The sequence below is a fragment of the Molossus molossus genome, unplaced genomic scaffold (assembly GCF_014108415.1).
Source record: "Molossus molossus isolate mMolMol1 unplaced genomic scaffold, mMolMol1.p scaffold_m16_p_7, whole genome shotgun sequence".
NCBI classification, from domain to species: Eukaryota; Metazoa; Chordata; class Mammalia; order Chiroptera; family Molossidae; genus Molossus; species Molossus molossus.
The window spans coordinates 86,063,013-86,089,041 of NW_023425401.1; the positions used below are offsets into that span (position 1 = coordinate 86,063,013).

Here is a 26,029-nt window from a genome sequence, read left to right on the forward strand (position 1 = left end):
AGCCAAAATATTTTTGTCTGGTTCTATCCCAATACAACTACATTTATCTGGATGTACCCCAAGTGCTTAAAACAGTGCCTGGCTATTTTAACAGTTCTTCAATAAATATTTTGGTGAAAATTCTGGTTCCAAAAGGTTAAATAACTTATCCAATATTATATATCTAGGAAACAATAATGATGGATTTGACCACAGGTCTTTCTGGCCCAGTCCACATTTTTTCTAATTATGCCTTGGCTAAAATATTGAAGTCAATATTTCTAGCCCTTGCAACAGATATTTCTGCCCTGTGGTTTTATTATATCATGTTGTGCAGTGTGGTAGGAGGTGTTACTGATTGGCAACTACTAACTATTAATGCACACTTCTAGGTTTATCAGACTGAAGAGGCAGCAGGGTCTAGAGGTTGCCAGGCTGTGGAGTCAAGGACAGGGTTTGAAGTCTGCCTCCACCACTTACTTTTCATATAACCTTGGTGAAGTGAATCATCTTTTCTTAGCCTCAGTCTCCTTATCTATAAAATAAATTCATTATATCATCTGCCCTTGTGGGTGAATAGGCTTAGTGTAGAGACATAATCCAACAAAGTCAGTAGGTTATAATTAGCCTTATAAATATTTTATGAAGATGGCTTAAATTTGGTAAAATTGAAGGAGAAAATTAAACATGCTCTATCTGCTACATCAATAGTCCATTCAACAAAAAGGTATCTTATTTTTGTGGATTTTTTTTTCTCCTTCTGATCCCACTGGCTTTACTTCCTTCTGCACATTTTCTACTTTATCACATTTCTGATGAAACCACCAGGGTCCCCTCAAAGAGAAATCTCTGTGAGTGCATTGCGCATCCTTCTCTACTGACCCAGTCCAGAGGTTACTACCGCACCTCCTCCTCTGCAAACAGGAACATGAGAACACACTGAAAGCTTTCCCTCTGGTCCATGAGCCCTCTCCAAAATTAGCTCAACTAAAAGCATCAGATATTTGGCCAGGCCACTGAAGAAGCAAGTCCAGTCTGTGACAATGGGCACAGTCTACACACAGCAGGCAACATACAAATGATAAGCACAGGTGCAGGGTCCTGCCTCATGGTGTCCGGCAAATCCCTCTGGATTCTCTCTCAGCCTCAGGTCCTGGAGGAAAGCAAAACCCTTCCAACCAGCTGCCAATATAGATTAGGGTTTCAAGGAAAGTGTTCTCTCTAAAGCTTCCAAAAGCCTCAAGCTTCTTGAATTCTTCCTATATTGTCCACATTCAAATTTCTAGAATTATATGGTGCCTCTGTAGAAATCCAGAGAATGGTGACCTGGCAAACTGTGCTGCCAAATACTGCCCCTTCTGTGAATGTAACACTTTAGCCCTCAATTTGTATCATCCTATGACTTCTCCTCTAGAAACTGTCCCTTACACAGAGATGAGCAAAAGTAGGTTTACAGTTGTTCGTATGAAAAAAGACATGCAGGTTATAATTATTACAGTAGCAAATAAACTGTTTCATATACTCAAAACTATAAACCTACTTTTGCCCACCCTGTACAAACTTCAATATCTTGACTTGGGAGGTGATTATTCAGGGTGTATACACACACATCAGGCTGTAAACAAAAGATTTGTGCACTTTACTGTATACATGTTATACCTATTTTTTAATGAAGAAAAATCCCTAAATAGAGAGGATTCTGCCGAGAGAGAGAGGGAGGGAGAGAATCTACTATCAAATATTCAATGTTTTTGCTTAGCAGAAGGGAAAGGAGGAAAAAACTTATTCTCTGAACAATCAACAGCATTATAACCTCAAGTTTACCGGGAAGGACTAAAATGTTTGTACTACTGAAGTAAATTAATGTACCGATTTACTAAAGAATAATTTAGACAATGAAGTCCATTCTCTCTAACACATCTTAAATATTACAAAGAAACTAGTGGCTTTGTTTGAAATCTATTTCTGTTCACAGAAACACAGTGATTGCACAGATAAAGTAACCCCAATATTGTACTGAACACACTCTATCTGCCAGACTCTGTACTAGAAACTTCAAATTATATTTTCATCCACTCAGTCATGCAATCAAATATTAGCTGACCCTACTGTGTGCCAAGCACTGTGCCAGATACTGTGAGGTATAATACAATTTCACAGGAAGGAGATTTTTTTCCCTGATTATGTTATGTTTAGTGCAATATTAAAATTCTTGTAAATTTGGCAGTTTTACGAATGCAAGTATTGTTTTAAGAATAACCTGCAAAAGTTATCATTAAACTTAGACATTTCACATCTAGAAATGGATATGTAAAACAGGCAATATGCTCCATTTAGATAAATATACATTCAGACATTTGGGCTTAAGAGGTATGCACATTGAGAAAAAAATGATAACATTACGCTGGCTTTATCTATACAAAACTCTTTCAGCTCACAGAAATCTAAAGAAAGAATGTACAGTAAGTCAAACTTAGTAATTTACCTTTGCCATTTTCTCTGCCAACTGCAACCGACCATCAAGTTCCCTCCTGATCTGGGCTGCTTGTTCGTCTGCATTATCCAACTTCAAAAAACAAACAAACAGAAATTATACACATGTGATCACTTAATTACAGTGACCTACAGATTAAAGTAAAAACTAAATGACTCAAAACTTTTTAAATAAGTTTGCTCAGCTACCTATTGGAAAGAGAACAGAAAATACTGTTTAATTTGATTGGCAGTCCAATTAAATTTCTTGGGCAATTATCATTGGTTTTTGTTCACAAAAGAAGTTAATAAATCTCTAAGGTTAATAGATCAGTTTGACAAAAAATCTAATTCTAATCATTCTTCACCCAACCTGTACACAATTCTAAACCAAGAAGTCCTCATTTCCTTCAGGTTACATTAAATTCTCATTAAATTTATTCAGCTCATCCTTCTGTCTTCACGAAGGTCAGTCCTAAATAGTTCCAGATAGATCAATCTCTTGTTTTGTTATTTTGAATTCCCAGAATGCATTTCTGGACTGAGAGATACTGAGTAAAGCTTCACTTCTTTGTTCTTTTAAAAAACAGTCCCTTGCCCAGTGGGGGGGCATGCAGGAGGCCAATCCATGTTCTCTCTTATCAGTGTTTCTATCTCTCTCTCCCTCTCCCTTCCTCTCTAAAGTCAATAAAGAAAAAAAGTTTTTTTAAAGTCCCTTCATTTTTATAACAAGTTTGTATTAGTGACAAACTATAAAAGTACTATTTGATTGATATAATTTTCTACCATTCAAATCTTCTTATATGCTTCGTTATAGTACCAACAAAACCACACTGCCAAGAAATCCTCCCCTTCTTTCAGGCTGGCACTGTATTTCCACTCTTGTTCTAAATTTGATTGAAGGCAAGAAAAGCATGCTATTATCATTTTTAAGGTATCTTCCATTTACCTGGAAAATTACTTTCAGTTCTCCACTGAAATAATCCTTCACTTTTCTATAACTTCCTTTAACTTTCCTCATGATTCCTTTCCCCCCAATTATTCATTGAATCATCCTTTATTAGTTCATTATAAAAACTGTTAAACTGAGGCAGACCTATGAGCCATGCAAAATGTGGGAAGCCCTGAGGGCTGCAGATGTGACTCAGACAGCTGTTTATCTGAACACATTCCTTCCCTTCTCCATTCCTATCATTAAGAAACCTGCACACATAATACAACTATCCCTTACTAAAGATCCATCTAAAGACTAAATTAGTACTCAGTTCAACATTAAACAACCCAGGAGAGTTCAGATTAATTTTTCCATTGCTAAAGAATTAACAAACTAACCATATTATATTTTAAAAACCACCTTAAAAAGAAACAGATAAGTAGGAGCAAGCCAGGTCAGCAGGATGGTGTTGTTGGAAGAGAGATGAACAGAAAAGGGGAGGATGTCCCAGTAAGAGGGCACCAAACGTCTGGGGTTCAGGCTAGACATAATGGTTTGGGGAACAGAATACTGCAGGGTTGGGGGAAAGGTAATTTGAGAGGTGGGCCTGGAGAGAGAGGTAGGGCTATTGCATAAGCGAATCTTCATAGCCACATTAGGGAGTATGGAGTTGGTTCCTACATCAATGAGAAGTCATTAAAAAGTTTAACCTCTTTTGTAGAAAGATATAAAAAAAGAAAAGGAAGGGAATTGCATGGAGTTAAAATCTGGTCAGCTGTCATGCAGCTTTTCAGCAGAGGACACAGAAGAGAGGTGGAATATCAGATCATCAAGCATAGAAATAGTAAAATGATGTTTACATTCCACCCTCCACCCTCAAAAAAGATTTTAAGCAGGTGAAAGACATTATCAGATCTGAGCTTTGGAAAGTAAAGATCACTCTGTCTCCAGCACAAACAGGAAGTCTATTTATTTACAAAGATTTATTTACCTTCCTAAAAAATATGTTCCCAAGTTGATTTTAAAAATTAAATTCATTTTAAAACAAGGCTAAAAATAGTCAAGATTTTCTTAAACTAAATCTTTATTGTAAAGGAGTTTCTATGTCATCTCTATGTCAAACAAATACACTTACAAATTAAACTTTATTATAGGTCTGTATGTATATGAAAAAAAAAAACAGTATATGTAGGATTCAATACTGTCCATAGTCTCAGGCTGATCCCCTGAGGGTCTTGGAACTTATCCCCTGTAGGTAAGGGGACTAGTATAATGTCATGTCATATAAATGGCATGCCTATATACCCAGTTGTTCAAGTTCAAAACATAGGTGTTATTATTGACCTCTTTTCCTCACAACCCACATCTAATCCAGTCTTGAGTCATGTAGAGTAAAATCTAGATTCACATAGTGGAGGCAGACCAGAATTCAGGTACCATAAGTCCTTCACCAAGACTCTTTCTACTTTTTATTGTGGTGAGCGTTTCCCTAGCTACTTACTTCAAGTACATCTCATTTTACCAGTTCTGTTGTTCATACAGTCATGGTGAAAGAAAGAAAAAATTGTGAACCCTACAGTGAACTTAGTTTTGCATACCACCCCTACTCCCACCCCAAAAATGAGAGAAGAAAAAAGAAAAGGCTGAATGGGTGGTTTTCAGATGTGAAGCATTAGACTTTAATGTCTCTAGTGCCAGATTTGGGTTATGAAGTAAAGAAAACAGGGATGTGTAGACTCTGGAGTGTGGGAGGGGACAGAGACAAGTCCTCCCTCCACAAAGACTTCACCTTAACTTCATTTTCTTTTACTTTAAATTCCTGATTTCAACACTTTATGTGACAACAGATTACTTACCTCACAGATGTCCTTTCTTGGCACAGAATGTTTTCCAAGTCTTTTAAAGAGGACCAGTCAACCCTGACAATAACAGTGCCCAAATACATCTTTATTCTCTGCAATGCCTCTAGTATCTATTACACAAAGCCTTTTATCACTTATCAACATATTTCACTAGTTTGATAAACATTTAGTACAGAAAATATAGTTTTATTTTCCTCCTGATCATTACACAGGGATTACTGTTTCCACACTTCTAGGCTCAGGAGTTTTTATCTGCCCCCTCAAGAGTTTGTGAACCCATTCAAGTTGTGGAAAAAATTTGGTCAAGATATAAATATGAATATAAATATAAATATAATTTTTTCTCCCTTGGAGAATTGTTTAAATTTCATTGCTTACCTAAGATTCTCAAAGGGGTGATTAATTCAAAAGAGGTAAAGAGCCATGCTCCAGGAGAATCTTCTGTATAGAAGCTTCTATTTATTTGTTCTAAAAGAGGCTGTAATGGCTTTCAAATATAAGCCATGGAAAACGGCCACCTCAGATGTACACATCATCTATCCTACCCGTACCATCAACAAATCATCAAACAACAAGTGCTGGCAAGGGTGTGGAGAAAGGGGGACTCTAGTACACTCCTGGTGGGAATGCAGACTGGTGCAGACACTATGGAAAACACTATGGTGTTTCAAAAAATTTAACACTGAACTGCCATTTGACCCAGTGATCCCATTTTTAGGACTATATGCTAAGAAGCCTGAAACACCAATCAGAAAGAATATATGTACCCCTATGTTCATTGCAGCACTATTGCTAAGATCTGGAAACAACCCAAATGTCCATCAGTAGACAAATGGATAAAAAAGCAGTGGTACATATACACAATGGAATACTATGCAGCTGTAAGAAAGAAAGATCTCTTATCCTTTGAGACAACATGGAGGGACCTTAAGAGTATTATGCTAAGCAAAATAAGCCAGAGAAAGACAAATACCACATGATCTCACTTATTTGTGGAATATAATGAACAGGTGGGCTGATGAACAAAAGAGACCCAGAGACATAGAAAGGAGTATGGTTCAGACTGATAAACCTCAGAGTAGGGAGGTAGGGGGGATGGATGAACTTATATGCCTGTATGCATAACCAATGGACATAGACAACAATGCTAGGGGAGTGGGGCAGTGGGATGAGGAGGGGGGTGTCTGGGGGGGGAGGTGAAACATCTGTAACAAAAATAAATTAATAAAAATTGGAGGAAAAAAAACCTTCTTCCCATTTTCTTGATCTCTGAGAATTAGCCAACTACAAGGTAACTAAAACTCATTTTGTAACAAAAAAGAACATAAGAAAATGAAGTTATTCCCCCATGAAGAGCACATTGCCTATACACCGTTATGCATGAATCAGGTAGCATTGTCTTCTGAAGAAAAAGTTTTTAGAGAACTCCCTTATATCTACCTACTAAATTATGTATGAAAAAGCCTAACTCAGAAATAGCAGTTCTGCCACGGATTCTCATAGATTCTTAAAAATTGCATTTCCCAAACCACACTTTCTTTTGAATACTTAAAAGTAGGGAAAAGATAAATGAGTTAATTAGATATAAAATTACCCTAAATGAACTGAACTAAACTATATTAAATAATAGATCAAATGTTCACAAGCAAGAATATAAGAAATTTAACCTAAAACATAAAAACCCTGGGACTTCAACAGCCTAGAGAATATGCATGCATATTCTCTAAAATGGTAAATATAATTTGGCAAGTTTTTACATGTCATGAAATCTTCTTTAGTATTTCGTTTGTTATTAACATTTTATCTTCTGGACAAAAGTAATAAACTAATAGCTTCAAGTAATTATTAACTAACTATATTAACCCCAATAAAAGAGTTGAATACACAGTCACATTAATAATGAAATACCATTGAAAATGAGAGAGTTTAGCATTGAATAAAATAACACATACACTATCAGTGATATTAGAGAACGTTGTCAAAGCAGATTAGAACTCTAGCCTTGTCAGGACCAATAAGAAGTAAATTTATATAGCACTTACTGTATGTCAGGGACTATTCTATTTTTTTTTAAATTATTAAATTTATTGGGGTAACATTGGTTAATTACATTATATAAGTTTCAGGTGTCCAACTTTATAATACAACATCTGTATACTCCATTATGTGCTCACCACTCAAAGTCTCGTCTCCAATCAACATATATTTGACACATTTTATTCTCTTTGCCTCCCCTTCCGCTCTGACAACCACCATGCTGCTGTCTGTACCTAAGAGTTTGTTCTGTTTGTTCATTTGTTGTTTTTTGTTTTGTATTCACATATGAGTGAAACATGGTTCTTGTCCTATCCCATCCAACATATTTCACTTAGCATGACACTCTCAAGATCTGTCCAAGTTGTCACAAATGGCAATGTTCTAAGTTTTAGAAATGTTATTGAATTTAAATTTCAGAGGAGCCCTATGGAATAGGTCTTATTATCCCATTTGGGTGATGAAAAATCTGAAGCACAGATTGGCTTATGCAATTTCCCAGAACCAGAGTCACACAGTTAATAAGTGGCAGGACCAGGGTTTGAATCCTACAACTTTCATTCTTTCAGTCATTCACTATCTGAGTGCCCAAAATAGCAAATACATTAAATATTACTATAAATTAACAACACACAGGTTAAATACTTATCTGATGCTCACAATGTTAAATGCAATAAAAAAGACACATGTAAATATCATATAAAGTAGATTATGACAAGATTTGGGGAATGAGGGAGAACTGTAAATTCCTCTTTTTTCCCCCATCCCTCGATATTTAAGAAAAATGACTAGGGGCAAGAGCAAGAAAACCTTTGCAGAAGAGGTAACTTTCTGAGTTTTGAAGAGGGCAGAAGGGGGATCCCAAGTGAAGAGAATAATGTCAGACAAAAATAAAATCCAAGAAAACAGCCTGGCCAGTGTGGCTCACTGGGTTGAGCGTTGACCCATCCACCAGGTGGTCACTGGTCTGATTCCCAGTCAGGGCACATGCCCAGGTTGTGGGCCTGGCCCCCAGGGGGGGACATGCAGGAGGTGGCCAGTCAATGCTTTCACTTATCAATGTTTCAATCTCTCTCTCCTTCTCCCTTCCTCTCTCTAAAATCAATAAAGAAAAAAACAAAACAAAACTTTAAACAATAATCCAAGAAAATACAGGGAATGATTCAGTTTACCTGGAACATGGGGTGTATAAAAATTGTTATATTCCAAAGAAGACGACAGGCAGGTGGGGACAGACTTTAAACAGCAAACATAGCTGTTGAAAGCTTGGCCAAGGGGTATAGGACTTCATTCTGTTGACAAAGAGAGGAGCCTTTTCCCCCCCCTTTTTTATTCAAAGTTGTGTCATGATGAGGACAAGATAACATTAATCTGGCAACAAAAATATGTAGGGTTGGGCCCTGGCCGGTTTTGCTCAGTGGTTAGAGCATTGGCCTGCAGACCAGAGAGGCCTGGGTTCAGTTTCGGCTAAGGGCACGTACCTCGATTGCAGTTCATCCCCAGCCCCTGTTGGAATTCGTGTGGGTGGCAACCAGCTGATGTATCTCTCTCACATCGATGTTTCTCTATCTCTTACCCTCCCTTTCTCCCTCCCATTCTATCTGAAGATAAAAATGTCCTCAGGTGAGGATAAAAAAAAAAATACATACATATATAAATATATATAAATATATTTATATGGTTGGAAAGGAGAAGCAAATAAGAGGTTCCTGCCATGCTCCATGTGGGAGGTACTGACATCTCAAGGTCTGGTGACAGTGGCAGAAATAAGATAGCAGATAATGCAGTATCATGGAATAAAAGGCAGTACCAGTTACTTGTTTGGGCTGGGAATGCAATAAAAAAGGAAGGGCTCGTGGTTATTAGTCAAAAGGTTGGGTATACATAAATCAAAGGAAAACCAGGTTTCAAATAAGAAAAATGGCATTTTGAACATATTAAATTTGAGGAGTTTCAGTCCATCGGTTTGCTACGGGCCCTAGTGATAAAGGGTGCTACGGGCCCTAGTGATAAAGAGCAGCTGATCTATGTGGAAAGGGTGAAAGGCAGTGATACCCCAAAAAGCATAGTATATATATTTTTGTCACTGCAGTATTTCCTAGTGGGTATAATTCAGTGCAACAATCCCAATAGCATCTAATTTCTTAAACAAAACATGGTAGCAAACCTATCAACATTTTTTAAACATTATTGCTCTTGGTATTATGCCACGTATAAAGTGAGTTCACAAACCTCTGATGATGATTCCTAGAATGAGATGTAAGCCTTATTCATCTGACAACCTTCGTATCAGAATCATGAAAACACTTTGCAAACAGAAAATGACATCATTTTATTTTATTTTTTTTATCCTCACCTGAGGACATTTTTCCACATTTTGTTCAGATAGAGTGAGAGGGAGTGAGAGAGAGAAACATCGATGTGAAAGGGACACATCGAGTGGATGCCACCCACACGACCCAATCAGGGCCGGGGACAAACTGCAACTGAGGTACATGCCCTTAGCAGGAACCAAACCCATAGGCTGATGCTCTAACCACTGAGCAAACCCGGCCAGGGCAAAAATGACATCATTTTAAACATTTAATATTAGAGGCCTTTTTACCAGTTTGTAACAAATAGCTAGAATCAATCACTGCCCATTAACCAAGTAGAATCTTACTAAGAAAAACACCAGCTGACTCTGCTCTGTGTAAAGTGATTAGGGCAAAAGAAAGTATTTAAATATTGTTCTAGTCTAAAGCAAAGACGACTTAGGACATTATGACCTTGATAATCAGCTAAAAGCACTGAATATCTCCGGGAACTCTTTTGTGAGTACACGTCAATCCCTTTTCCTCAGCCTTTTCAAACGACTTTTAAGAAAGCACTTTATAAAAACAGTTGTTCTGCCCAAATACCAGAAGAAACAGGCGTTAGTGTTTGTGGGCCGACACTTCTGAAAGCCCAATAATAACAACAATTAAGAACAAAGGTTGATGCTGTGAGCCTGGCATCTAGTTAGTGCCCTATACATTTTTAATAACATCACTCAATGTACTATATAAAATAAATTAATATAATGTTCTTCATTACTGCCTGATTCCCTGAAAATTTCTTTATTAACTCTATTTTCTTACTTTCTTGGTTCTTCTCTTACCCCACTCCCATCTGGTTTGCTCCCACTCCACGGAGTCTTCCCTTGTCAAAGTCAAGAGTCTTTCCCACCTTGACAAGTTCGAGAGTCATTTCGTTGTCCTCTTCCTGACCTCTGAGCAGCATGTGGCACAGATAAACACTCTGCCTTGAAACATCTGTTGGCTTCCCTCAAACCACACTCTCGTTCTGCTCCTACCACACCTGCCCTTTCCCCTTTGTGCAGGCTCCGAACCTTGGGCCCTTTTACTCTTTGAGCTCCAGACTCTCCTGAAATGATCTCGTAATGTCGTGCCCCATGGTTTAAAATACTAACTTTAGTATCTCAATGATTCCCAAATCTCTGTTTCCAACCCTGACCTCTCATTGGAATTCGAGTTGTGTATCCAACCTCCACCTGCCATTTCCACATGGACTTCTAATATTTCACTTAACTGAATGTATAGAACTCTTAATTTCTCTCTCATATCACCTCCACACACACACACACACACACACACACACACACACACACACACACACACAGTGTCACTCCATGAGAAGGGGAAATACCAGATATTGAGAGCCTACAACAGTGCCTGACCAAAGTAGGCACGATGTTTAATAAATACCTTAACCAGAGATGCCCCATCAGACCATGGTTAATACAAATGCTGCATCATATAAACACTGACAATGGAAACAGAAAGAGAACCACTGAAGAAGACTATCTTTTCTACAAGACAGAGGGAAAGGAATAGGGGGGTGTTACTCATTGTTCTAGAAAATGATATGTCTTGAGCTACAGACTCAAGCTGATTTCCAGTTTCTGCTTGAATTCCTGGACTTCCATCTTGTCTCTTTTCAGGCAAGGAGGTGGTCCAGTGTTCTGCCTCAAGTCAATGTACCCAAGTATGGGAGCACAAAATAGGGCATTGATCCAAGAGGATATGAAGAGAGATTCCTAGGTGAAATCCAGTAGTCTAGAAACTTTATAGGCAACAGAGATAAAACAAAACAAAAAAGCCAGGACCAAAGCAGTTCAAGGATCACAGCCTGGAGATTGATTACATGAAAGATTAACAAGCAGGCCCTGGTCCACTTTTGTTTTAATAATGCTGGGCCATGCCCACAGGTGGGGGTAAGACGGAGTACAGACCATATGCAATCCATTCTTAAGACCATAAAGGTCTTTCCAGACCCCACTTATTCTTGTCATTTCTGTGCTAGCTGCCCAACTGTGTTCCCTACCACGTGATAAATTCCATGCTCTTTCAGTTAGCATATAAGGCCCTTAGTATTCAAGTACTTTCCTAACTCTTTATCCTCATCCCCTGCTCCAGCCATATACACAACATACCTTCCTAAAAGATTTCAAGCCTGTTCATTCTCTTTGTGCCTATGTAAACGTTATTTTCCTTTTGTCTGTTAAATTCCTATCCATTTTCCAAAATTCAAGAGTTTCTGCCTTCTTAGAACCTTCACTAAAACTCCAGCAGAGAACTGGGCTTTCCACACTACCAAATTCCTCTTCTCTGGGGAACACAGCTAGATTGTTTCTCAGCCTCCCTGACAGTTAAATGTGACATTAAGTCCTCAGATGAACTGTCAGGCCAGAGATCCCCAAGCTTCACTGTGCATCTGCATTAGTATAATGCAGACAGAAAAACACAAGAACCGCATGATTTCCTGTGTGTGTGTGTGTGTGTGTGTGTGTGTGTGTGTGTGTGTGTGTGGTGGGTGGATTGTAAAGGGTACAAGGGGTCAAATTTATGGTGCCAGGAGGAGATTTGATTTAGGATGGTGGGCATACAATGTAATGTACAGAGATCATGTATCATAGAAATGTACACTTGAAACCTATCTAATCTTATTAACCAGTGTCACCCCAATAAATTTCATACAAAAAATTGACTCTGGGCCACTTTCATGGACCATTTCACTTAGTCTGAGGAGGAGCCCAGGCATGCAGTGGGTTTTAAAGTTCCTTGGCCTATTCCAATGTGCAGCCAGGGTAGAACACTAAAGAAATTCATGCAAATTATCCTATATCAAATTAAGATGCTGCCATCCAGGTGTGCATATACATACTCCTACTAACATATTGATTAACTTCACTATTGCATTTTGTTTATATATCTGTCTCCTGACCACATGCAAATACTGTGAGAGAAAGAACAAAACCTTGTCATTTTTGTATTTCCACTGCTTAGCTCAGTTATTAACGTTTTTAGAAGGCATTCAATAAGCATTTTTGAATGAAAGAAATACACACACACACACATTACATATATATCTCCTTTCAACTTTCATAGAATATTTTAGCAATGATTTGACAATGATTAACCATCATAGAAAATATAGAAATACTTATACTTGAAACAGTATATTCAATCTTATTTTATTCATTAATAGTTGGAAATAGATCATAAAATAAAAATACTTTTTTCTGCTGACTGTTACTACTACTACAAAAATGTCTGATCTCTGTAGATTTGTGCTCTTATCACTTAAAAAGAGGAGAAAAGTTGGGATAACACCCAGACTTCCACAGACTAGATCTGGGTAAAGAAGAAAAATCTTAAAATAAATGCAAAGGATGGCTGAAGCTCACCTATACTTGTGATTTGGTGAGATTTGGGAGAAGGCAAAAACAAATGAGCAAAACAATTTAGGAGAAATTTTATTCAGGAATATTCTTATGTAGTTCCTCTACATATAGACCAAAGTAAAATACAAAATAATGCATAGTCAATAAAGCGGCATTAATAAAAACTTGTGATATAAGAGTATATTAGAATTGCATTCACAAAATTTTCATTTTTGGAGAGGAATATTTCAGTTAACTTTGCTTTGATTCTTGGGTACATGTGGGTGAGTCACTTTCTTCAGTTAATGGAATGAGATTATAAAAGATTAATAAAGGTTGCTTTTGGCAGAAATGTTCAGAATTCAGATAGCTGTAAAATTCAGTTACTTAATCCTCTTAAAATACAAACTAGAAAAGGAGGAGAATTACAATAGATAGGGCACTATATACTCTACTATTCAAACTCTGTTCCCATTTTCACAGTAGGAAAACAAAGCTGTGGAAATGACAATTAGCCAGGTGAAAAAATAATCCAGTAAATGTCCTTAAAAGGCAGTTTTTTTTAATGTTGTAGGACACAGCAAGGAGAAGCGTAAGACCTTAAAATGATTAGATTTTATATTTGATTTCTGAAATTCTGAAATTAATCATTGGAATGGCCATACATTTTACATAGTTAGGGTTGCATGTCCCCCTACAGTTTATATCACCCTTACTTAATCTGCTAATGTCATCTCAAATGACTGCCCCATCTGTTCCTTATACTCCAGCAGCAGCAAAGACTCCCCAGAAGCCAGGGCCTCCATACTGTGCATGTGCTTGTCCCTCCGCCCAGGACACTTGAGTATCTGCTCATTCTGGTGAACCTCTCCTCCTACAGGTCACACAGCCTTCCCAACACTGCCTTCTCCTCAGCCACAAGGAGGTGCAGCCAGGAACTCACCACACCGCTGTGCTATTTACAACAGTGCTATTTTTAAAAAATGAATCTAGCAAATGACTAGGTCTTATCTGTGTTCCTACCACTCAACACAGTGATTGGCACATAATTTCTAATTATCTATATTCTCTACATGATTATGAAGAACGGGTTAACAATTAATTGATTTGAACATATACCGTATTAGCGTTTGTCATATTTCAAAATAATCTTTAATAAACAGTTAACTTCTGTTCAAGGAAAAGCAGCTGATTTGTTACTAGTACCACTGAAGAAAGAGCATTTTCATTAAAAATATGTGAAATAAAAAGTATTTATTAACTTAGACTATTAAAAAATGTAGCTTTAACATCAACTGTGTCTCTGAAAGAATAATATTTACTTGAACTTTACTGCATGTCCTTAAAATTATTCTGAAATTAAACTTTCCACTGACAGACTGTTCTTCTGTCACTCCTGTTACTTTACTGTGCCTTTGATATTCTGATGCAACTAAATTACGGATAACAATTTCAGAGCATTGCATTGTTATGTGGCTCATTTTAGAACACACACTTTGAGCTCTCCTCTATCTTTTTTACCTGATATTTTCCAATGAATATGAACAAAACGTGAATATGAATGCGACACAAGACTAAGTCCAAGAGCCCAAAGTATGCTGTGCGGCTTTCCCAGCGCAGGGGCTAATCTATGACATACTTGCGTTGTTCTTATTTTGTGTTTCTCTTTTTCTGGTAACATATAAATTGTATTTTTTCTTTCAATTATCCCAGATTTCATAAATTAATTGTGATATCTTCCAAAGTAATGTTTTAGGAGTTTTTCCTGTCGCCTTAAGTCCTTGGCCCTGACCAGAAGTAATGTAATGTAATGTAATGTAATGTAATGTAATGTAATGTAATGTAATGTAATGTAATGTAATGTAATGTAATGCAATGTAATGCAAACACCTCCACTCCTTCAGGACTCAGCTTCCTGTTTTCCATTCCAGATGCTAATCTGCAGCTCTGAGACTACAGGTACAGTCACAAGATGCTCCTGCTGGGATTAGGTGGCAGCCCTGGTACTGCTCCCTGGTACTGATGCCCTTCCTTCTTGAATCCCCAGACAGCCCCCCAAATGGCTGGCAAGTGCCATCCTGCACATCTCAGCAGAACAGCTCTCTGTCCTGAACTTCTGACCTTAAAGCAAGCAATACAAGCTTGATATTTCCTAGGGGATCAATCTGGGCAAAAACATGGGACCAGATAAACATAAACAAATACAGGTGAATGTTCCTGTTAGCAAGAGTCTCAGAGCCTTTCCTGAGACAAAGGGGACGTGGAGTACATTTTACCGATGTGCACCTGGAGCCAGGTGCCAGCGTCTCAGCTAGCTTTGGACCCTCTCTCTGCTCCCCCAAGCCCTGCCCCACTATCCCCTCTTCTCAGACTATTCCTTTCCTATTAATAACAGGCTATTTTCTGAGATTTCTAGCACCTTTTCTCTTTCAATGTTTTTTAAGTGGGGAAAAAAAAATCTCAGCTGTTTTCTTAACAATCCATTTTTATAATTTTAGTCATTTTGTAAAAATGATTGTTATGCCAAAGACACGCTCTTCCTTTATTTATAAGGAGTATTTTTTTTGTTTTTAAATCAATCAAAAAATAATCCTTAAACTTTTTTCTCAAAACCAACGAAAAGAATTGCTGTTTCAGCTTAGACATGTAAAGAGGTTGGAAGGTGTTATTCGTGTCCTGAAAATAAAAAGCTGGACAAATTGAAAATCAATGACTTTTCTTGGGCTTGTCAGAGAACTGAGGTTGTAGGGCAAACCACCAGCCCCCAGCTCTGGAGAAACCGGCAAAGCCAGGGAGGTACAGACTTGCAGCGAGTCGGCGGAGGTCATGAAGCGTAGGCCCACTGACTTGAGTCACTTGCACTAATCACTAGAAGCTGAGTGCAGAGAGTGAGAACATCCTGGAGCTGCGATCACAATGGCACTTGCACACTTCACTGGGCTTTCCTTCCAGGAACCCCATGAGGTTATCACAGTAATGATCCAAGAAGGGTCCCCAAGAGGATCGGGCAGGAAGAGGGGAAGAAAAGCTATTGTTAAACCTCCTAGATCTCCTCCCTATTAAGGGGAACATACTTTTCCAGAAGGAGCACTGACAACTTGTCCCAGCTGGAGCAAGAGAAGGCTGTCCTCTGCAGTCCTTTGCAGCCTTCCTATGACTTCCACTGGAAACAAAACCACAAATCCCAGAGTGAGCAGGGGGAACAACTCCAAGAACACAGACTGGGGCTGTTTCAACCATGGAAGAAAATATGGCACATGGGTGGGCTATATTCTTAGACAAGGGACAGAAATGCTTGTGAAAGTTACAGTCCCAAACATAGGCTCACTAAAAGAGTGAGCTTCATCAGGTAATAGAACATGAGCTATTCCCCAACACTTGACCACAGCACCAACACAGCTCTAACACAATAACCGTCAATCACAGCTAAGGAGATGCAAGATGCCGACTCTCTCTGAGGAGGAACACTTAAGGAAGCCCAAAGTCCAGAGAAAAGACACAGAGAAGGATACTAGAACAATCTGAAGCTTCTTGTACCTGTGGCTACAACAAATATTAAACACACCCCAACTCCCAGTCATAATAACAAAAACCCTCATGCTCAAAGAAAATATACTTCATTTCTTGTTACTTGATACAACATGTCAGGATTTCAACAAAAAATTACAAAGCATGTTAAAAGGGAAAAAAGAAAAAGGAATAAAGAAACAGTCTAAAGAGCAAAAGCAAACATCCAAACCAGATTTGATGGGACAAAGATTTTGTAGTTATCAAAAAAAGGAATTTAGCCCTGGCCAGTTTGGCTCAATGGTTAGAGTCTCAGCCTGCAGTCCACCCGGGTTCGGTTCCCGCTAAGGGCGCGTACCTCTGTTGCAGTTTGTCCCCGGCCCTGGTTGGTCGTGTGGGTGGCAGCCACTCGAGGTGTCCCTTTCACGTCGATGTTTCTCTCTCTCTCTCTCCCTCTCTTCCTTTCTCTCCCTCCCACTCTATCTGAACCAAAAATGGAAAAATATCCTCAAGTGAGGATAAAAAAAAAAAAAAGGAATTTCAGTAAGTTTTATTAATACGTTAAGGGCTGTAATGGAAAAAGTTGAAAACATTCTGAAATGCAAAGAGAAACAATTCCAAGACAAGCAAAACAGAACACCCAGAACCATAGGATGATATCATAACTATAATACCAGAAGGAAAAGAAAGAGACAATGGGTCAGAAGGAATATCTGAATGATTAATGTCTGAGAACTTTCCAAATTAATGACAGACACTAATGCACAGATCCAGAAAGCTCAGAAGACACCAAGCAAGAGAAACATTTTTTTTAAAAGCCTATACCTGAGCATATTCATATTTAAATGGCAGAAACTAAGATAAGAATAAAATATTGAAGAAAACTAGAGGACACAAACACGTCACCTGCAGAGAACCAAGAAGAGCGATATCAGACTTCTCATCAGAAACCCTGCACATAAGAAGAGAGTGGACAGAAGTCTGTACTGTTGAAAGAGAAGAAAAGCTAACTGATAATTCTATAACCAGGGAAACTATGCTTAAACATGAAGGGGAAACAAAGATCTTCTCAGACAAACAACAACTGAGTGAATTCATCACCAGTAGTCCTGGCTTGGAAGTAATGGTAAGTGAAGTTTTCCAGAGGTAAAGATAATGGTATAGGTCAGAAACTGAATCTGCAAAAAGAATAAAAAGGAGTAACAGAGAAGGAACAAATGAAGGTAAAACATAGTATCTTATTTTTTAATCGATCTAAAATTTTATATCATGTAATCAATGAAATGAATGACAGAAATGTGACAAGGCATGGGAGGAACAGATTAGGACTATTCTATTATGGGATAGCTGCATTATACTTAAAGCCTTATCATGTGACTTGAAGGCAGACTAAGATTTATTAAAAATGTATATTGTAAACCTTCGGACAACCACTAAAGAAGTTGTTTAAAAACCTAGTATAAGTAGTACAACAAAAGAGGAAAAATGAAACCATAAAATGCTCAATTAAAATTAGAGAAGGCAGAAAAAGAGGGAGGGGAGACAAAGAACCAATGTAAAGAAGCGAGAACACAAAGTCTGTGCACCTTAATCCAAGTAAATCACTTCAAATACGAAGAGTCTAAACACACTCACTGAAGATGGAGATTGTTAGGCAGGATTTTAAAAAAAGATGCATTTATATGCTGTCTACATGAAAACCACTTTAAACATAAGGAATCAGCCCCAACAGTGTGGCTCACTTAGTCAGGCATCATCCCATGCACCAAGAGGTCACCAGTTTGATTCCTGGTCAGGGCACATGCCCGGATTTTGGACTCATCCCTAGTAGGAGGCAGCCAATCAATGACTCTATCTTTCTCTCCCTCATCTTTCATCTCTAAAATCAATAAAAGCATATTAAAAATAAATAAACATAAGGAATTAGATAAGTTAAAAGTAAACAGATGGAAAAAGATACCCCATGATTAATCCTAGTCAAAAGAAAGCTGGAGTAGCTATCTCAGTTTAAGACAAAGTCGACTTAAGGGGGGAAAAGGAGGACTTTATATAATAAGAAAGAAATTACACAAAAGACATATCCTAAATATGTACAAACCTAACAGAGCATCAAAATATATGAGGCAAATACCGAGAGAATTAAAAAGATATGTAAACAAATCTGTTGTTATAAAAAGACTTGAATTAGAAGTATGTATGTTTCAAGTCATAGAGGACATAAATCAATGGATCCACACCCTTGCTTCAGAAGTGATCTAAAAAGCAAGCAAAGGATTAATTTAAAAAACATCTTGAGTTAATAAACAAGCTCATAGGTCCACAGGTATTTATGACCCTGTAACATGCAGTATAAACTATCGTGCATATGTAATAACTCATTTTCAAGGTCCACCTGCTCAGCTTGATCTCCCCAAGACCTAGCAAGGTTTGTGACTTGAGTAAATACCCAATAAATGCCTACTGAATATATGAATTTGAATTTTACTACAAAATTATGTAGTAATTTTGAAGAAACAATAAGCTATTATTTCTTTAAAATTCAAAGTCCCAGTTGCATTCATCTTTTAAAATATGAGATTTTGGTTTTACAGCCATCTTCCACTATTATCAAACAGCCAACGAGTTTAATAACACAGTTAAATCAATTACCATGAATGCACAAATTGCTCACAGGGCTAAGGTGTCATACTGCTTTACTATTAATTAACTCTGTTCATTTATTCATCTTAAATGATCCACAAACTAGTAATTCAAAGCAAATGACATATAGAATATTGAAATTAAGAGATGTATAACTGCAAAAAGATTAAAAATAAATGTAAATGTATATACAGGATAGAAGTGTAACTCTTTTGTAAATCTTATTACACTGTTGACAGTATTACAGATGTCTCTCATTTTCTCCCTTTTGCCCCCCTGCACTCAACCCCCATCCCACCCTAGGCCTTCCCCCTGCCATTATCTGTGCCCATTGGTTATGCACATATATTCTCTGGTTAATCACTTCCAGTACCCTCCTCACCGCCCAACCCCTCAAGGTCTATTATTCTATTCCATGCATCCATACATCTGGACCTATTTTGTTCGTTATTTTATTTTGTTCTTTAGATTTCACTTACAGTCGTCCCTCGACACTTCGCGCTTGGACGGTCGCAGTTTCACTCTATCGTGGTTTTTTCAAATGCGTACTAAACTATATTTGAAAAAGCCACGATAGAGTGAAGCAGTGAAAGTCGAAACACGAACTGGCGAGGGACAACTGTGCATAAATAAAGAATCCTACTTCGCAGAAATTCATTTATCGCGGTAGAGTCTGGAACTGATTAACTGCAATAAACGAGAGCTGACTTTGTAAGTGAAATGATATTTGATATTTGTCTTTCCCTATCTGGCTTATTTCACTTAGCATAATACTCTCTAGGTCCCTCCATGCTCTCTCAAAGGGTAAAATATCCTTCTTTTTACAGCTACATAATATTCCATTATGTACATGTACCACTGTTCTTTTATCCATTCGTATACTGATGGGCACTTGGACTGTTTCCAGATCATAGCTATTGTAAATAGTGTTGCTATGAACATCAAGGGGTGCATACATTTTTTTCTGATTGGTATTTTGGAATTCTTAGCATATATTCCCAGAAATGGGATTGCTGGGTCAAATGGCAGATCCATTTTTAATTTTCTGAGGAACTTCCATACTGTTTTCCATAGTGGCTGTGCCAGTCTGCATTCCTACCAGCAGTGTATTAGGGTTCCCACATTCCCATGAGCACTTGTTTGTTGATTTGCTGATGGTAGCCATTCTGGCAGGTATAAGGTGATACCTCATTGTAGTTTTAATTTGAATCTCTCTAATAATTAGTGATGCTGAGCATTTTTTCATGTGTCTATTGGCTGTCTGTATGTCCTCTTTAGAGAAGTGCCTGTACAGATCCTTTGCCCATTTTATAGTTGGATTGTTTGTTTTCCTGGTGTTGACATGAATTCTTTGCATATTTTGGAAATTAACCCCTTATCTTAGCTATTATTGGTAAATATGCTTTCCCATATAGTAGGTTCCCTTTTCATTTTGTTGATGGGTTCTTTGCTGTGCAGAAACTTTTTAATTTGACGTAGTCATATCTGTTAATTTTTTTTTTCCTGTTTTCCTTGCCCTAGTCAATGTATTGATGAAAATATTGCTAAGTGAGATGTCTTAAGATTTTACTACCTATGTTTTCTTCTAAGATTTTTATGGTTTTGTGACTTACATTTAAGTCTTTTATCCACTTTGCATTTATTTCTGTGTAAGGTGTAAGTTGGTGGTCTAGTTTCTTTTTTTTTTTTTTTTTGCAAGTACCTGTCCAATTTTCCCAACACCATTTATTGAATAGACAATCTTTACTCCATTGTATGCTCTTACCTCCTTTGTCAAATATTAATTAGTCATATTGGCATGGGTCGATTTCAGGGGTCTCCATTATGTCCCATTGGTCTATATGACTGTTCTTCTGCCAGTACTAGGCTGTTTTGATTATAATAGCTTTGTAGTATGGTTTGATATCTGGTTTTGTGATCCCTCCAACTTTGTTCCTCTTTCTCACGATTGCTGTGGCTGGTCAAGATCTTTTTTGGTTCCATATAAACTTCTGTAAAATTTGTTCTAGCTCTGTGAAATGCATCATTGGTCTTTTAGTAGAGATTGTGTTAAATATGTAGATTTCTCTCAGTGTTATGGACATTTTAATGATGTTATTTTTTCCAATCTATGAATATGGTATATGCTTCCAATTTTTTGTGTCTTCCTCTATTTCTTCCTTCAGTGTCCTATAATTTTCTGAGTGCAGGCCTTTTACCCACTTGTTTAAGTTTATTTTGTGTATCTTATTTTTTTGTTGTTGCAATAGTAAATGGGATTTTTTGTTTGTTTCTCTTTCCTAGGTTTCATTATTGGTGTATAGAAATGCTATCAATTTCCAGGTGTTAATTTTGTATCCTGATACTTTGTGGTACTTATTAAATCTAGCAATTTTTTGGTGGCGTCTTTAGGGTTTTCTATGTACAATATCATGTCATATGTAAATAATGACAGTTTTATATCCCCCTTTCTTATCTGGATGCCATTTATTTCTTCTTCCTGTCTGATTACTGTAGCTAGGACTTCCAGTACTATGAAGAATAAGAGTGGTGAAAGTGGACATCCTTGTCTTCCTCCTGATCTTAAGGAAAATGCTTTTAGTTTTTGCCCATTGAGTATGATGTTGGCTATAGGTGTGTCACGTATATATCCTTTATAATGTTCAGGTATGGTCCCCCTATTTCCACTGTGCTGAGAGTTTTTATCATAAATGGATGCTGAATCTTGTTGAATGCTTTTTCTGTTGTCTACTGATATGATCATATGATTTTTATCTTTCATTTTGTTTATGTGGTATATAACATTTATTGATTTGCAAATATTGAACCATCCTTCATTCCCAGAATAAATCCCACTTGGTCATGGTGTATGATCTTTTTAATGTATTGCTGGATCCTATTTAGTATTTGTTGATGACTTACTTTAATATTTATGTTCATCAGGGATATTGGCTTATAATTTTCTTTCTTTGTGGTGTCTTTATTTGGTTTTGGAATTAGGATGATGCTGTCCTCATAAAAAGAGCTTGGAAGTCTTTCCTCCTCTTGAACTTTCTGGAATAGTTTGAAGAGGATTGGTGGTAATTCTTCTTTGACTATTTGGAAAATTCCACATCTGGTCCAGGGCTTTCATTTGCTAGGAGTTTTTTTTATTACTTCTTCAGTTTCATCAGTTGTTATAAGCCTATTCAAGTTTTCTGATTCTTCCTGCTTGAATTGGCAGATTGTATGTTACTAGGAATTAGTCCATTTACTCCAGGTTGTCCAGTTTATTGTCCAGTTTATAGATGTTCAAAGTATTTTCTTACAATCCTTGGTATTTCTGTGATGTCAGTTGTTACGTTGCCTCTTTTATTTCTTATTTATTTGGTTCCTCTCTCTTTGTTTCTTAATAAGTTTGGCTAAAGGTTGATCAATCTTGTCTGTCTTTTCAAAGAACCAGTGCATAGTTTAAATAATTTTTTTTAGTCTGTAAATAATTTATTTCTGCTCTGATCTTTATTATTTCCTTCCTTTTAGTTACTCTAAACCTTAATAAATTTTCCTGTTGTTCTCTTTCTAATTCTTTCTTTTGGGGGGGGGGGAGGGGGTAGACAGTTTATTAGATATTTTTCTTGCTTTTTGAGGTAGGTCTGTAATGCTATGAACTTCCTTCTCAGAACTCCTTTTCTCTGTGTCCCATAAAGTTTGGATTGTTGTGTGTTCATCTTTGTTTGCAAGAATTTGTTGATTTCTGCCTTGAACTCATTGGTAATCCATTCACTTTTTAATAATAAGCTATCTAGTCTCCATGTTTTTGAATTTTTTGAGTTTCTTATTATAGCTGATTTCTAGTTTTATGCCATTGTGATCTGAGAAGATTCTTCATACAATTTCATTTTTTAAAAATTTATTATGTGTCCAAATATATGGTCTTAGAGGATAATCCATGTGCACTTAAAAAAAATGTGTACTTTCTACTTTTGATGGAATGGTCTTTAAATATCAATTAGATCCAGCTGATCTAGTGTGTCCTTTAAGACCACTGTTTCCTTGTTGATTTCTTTTTTTTTTTTTTTTTTTTGGTCTGGAAGATCTAGCCAATGATGGCAGTAGCGTGTTAAAGTTCTCTATTATGACTGTATTGCTATCAATCTATCAAAGTACATCATGAGTTTCTTTATATACTTATATCTTTATATCTTTATATACTTAAGTGTTCCTGTAATGAAGATATACACACACACACACCACATATATATAAAACAAGGGTTATATCCTCTTGTGGAATTTATCCTTTTAATATTATGTAGTGACCTTCTTTGTCTCTTGTTATGGCCTTTATTTTGTAGTCTATTTTGTCAGATATGAGTATTGCTACCCCAGATTTTTTAAAAATTTCCATTTACATGAAATTTTTTTCCTATTCCTTCACTTTCAGTCTGTGTGAATCTTTTGTTCTGAGGTTGGTGTCTTTTAGACAGTATATATGTGGGTCATGTTTTCTTTTCCATTCAGTTACCCTATGTCTTTTTTTTTTTTTCCTATCCTCACCCAAGGAAATTTTTCCATATTTTGTTCAGATGGAGTGGGAGGGAGAGAGAGAGAGAAACGTCGACATGAAAGGGACACATCAAGTGGTTGCCACCTGGACAACCCAACCAGGGCTAGGGACAAACTGCAACTAAGGTACGTGCCCTTACTGGGAACCAAACCCGTGTCTCTCTGGACCACAGGCCAACACTCTAACTGCTGAGCCAAACCAGCCAGGGCTACCCTATATCTTTAGATTGGAGCATTTAGTCCATTTATATTTAAAGTTATTATTGATAGGTACTTATTTACTATTTACTGCCCTTTTTATCTTTATAACTATGTTCCTCTCTCTCTCAATTTCTTCTTCTTCTTAAAGCATCCCTTTAACTTTTCCTGCAATGCTGGATTGGGAGTATTGTGCACCTTTCACCTCTTGTTGTCTGGGAAGTTCTTTATTTTACCTCCAATTTTAAATGATAGCCTTGCTGAATAGAGTAGTCTTGGGTTCAGGTCCCTGATTTTCATTACTGTGACAGTTCCTCCTGGCCTGAAGTGTTTCTGTTGAGAAATTAGCTGACATTTGAATAAGATCTCCCTTGTGGGTAACTTTCTGTCTCTCTGTTGCTGCCTTCAAGATGATTTCCTTTTCTTTAACCTTTTTCATTTTGATTTTGATGTGTCTTCAAGTGGATCTCTTTGGGTTCATCTTGTTTGGAACTCTCAGTGTTTCCTGAACTTGTGTGACTTTTTCTTTCACCAAATTAGGGAAGTTTTCTGTCATTATTTCTTTAAATAGTTTCTCTATTCCTTGCTCACTTTCTTCTCCTTCTGGTACCCCTACAATGCAAATGTTGTTACATTTCATATTATCCCAAAGTTCCCTTAAACTATTCTTTTACTTTTTAATTATTTTTTTATTTTTGTTGCTCTCATTTGTTTTTTTCTACCTTGTTTTCCAAATCACTGATTCAATCTCCTGTTCATTCAATCTCCTTTTGATTCCTTCCAGTATATTCTTGACATCAGATATGTTATTCTTCATTTCTAACTCATTCTTGTTCATGGTTTCTATTTCTTGTTTCATGCTGTTGTAGTTCCCAGTAAGTTTCTTGAAATTCTCACTAAATTCCTTAAGTATCCTAATAACCATGAATTTCAACTCTGTATCAGATAAACTGCTTGCCTCCATTTCATTTAGCTTTTTCTGGAGTTTCCTCGTTTTCTTGCTCTTGGAAGTTGTTTGTCTCCCCATTTTTGCTGTCCCATTTTATTGGCTTCTATGTATTAGATCAAACTGCTATGCCTCCCAGTCTCTGTGGGGTGGCCTTATGTAGTAAGTGTTTCGTGGGATCCAGTGGTATAATCTCTTAGATCTTCCGAGCTGGGTGTTCTAGGAATGACCCTAGTGTGAATTATTTGGGCCCTCCTGTGGTAATTGGGTCTTGAATGTTGTTGTCCAGTTCTTGGATGGGATCTTCACTCAGGCTGGCTGATACTGAATCTAATCCACAACCACATTGTGTGAGCTGTTCTGCAGCTGCTGACAGAACAAAATTAAAACAACACAATAAAACAAAAACATACAAAAGACCCCTAAAACAACAAAAACAATCACACAAAAAAGAGAGAATTAGTAAAGACAAAAGAAAACAAGAATAATAGAAGGAAAAAAATAAGAATAAAAAGGGGAAGAAAAAGTAATATAACAGGGCTGAGGTGAAATAAAATAAGAACAGAAAATAGGAGAAGGAAAATAGTATAAAAGAAAGAAGTAAAAAAAAAAGTATGAAAAGGAAAATAGGAGAAAGCAGAAAAGCAAAAACTAAGAAAAGGAAAAAAGAAGATTAAGCAGGAGAAAAAATACAGAGTAAGAAAAGGTAAAATAAAATTAGAGTTATGAAAGAAAACAGAGAGGCTAAAATAATATCAAACCAATCAAGAAGAAAGATAAAGAACATGATGCAAAAATAAAAATAGAGAAAGAAGCGTTTGTCTGAGCAGAGTTTTAGTGCCTCCTAGGAGCTCCCTTTGCATCTTGCTTTTCTGATGACTGAGTCTGACTGTCTGCCAATCTAGGTCTCCCTTGAGGTGCTTTGGTGCTAGCCACAGTCAGAAACTGTCCTCATTTGGCTCTTAGCAACCTCTTTGAGGCTTCAAGCTACCCAGTTTGTGTCTGTCTCCACAGAACTTGGCTGCCCAAGGGAGGGGCTGAGCTGCACTCTAAGGCTGGTTTGTCAGTCCCATGGGGCCCAGGGATGGGTCAGCAAACTTCCCCAGGTTTCCCAGGCTTTGCCTCCATCTGCCTTCACTTGCCAATAAGCTGTCAACCTTAATCACTAAAAAATCTGTTTCTGAAAGGCCTTTTGGTGGAATCAGGAGTATAAGACCTCTGGGTCTCCTCTG

General features: G+C 37.2%; 1 protein-coding gene across 16 annotated transcripts in view; it reads right to left on the bottom strand.

The window, feature by feature from the left end:
* CADPS2 (calcium dependent secretion activator 2) overlaps window positions 1–26,029 on the bottom strand; it is a 592,189-nt gene that overhangs the window by 337,228 nt on the left and 228,932 nt on the right. For all 16 annotated transcript variants that reach the window (XM_036246226.1, XM_036246225.1, XM_036246224.1 and 13 more), the window contains exon 4: window positions 2,465–2,545. In XM_036246226.1, coding sequence (XP_036102119.1) covers window positions 2,465–2,545 — 81 coding nt within the window. The remainder of the gene's footprint in view (window positions 1–2,464; window positions 2,546–26,029) is intronic.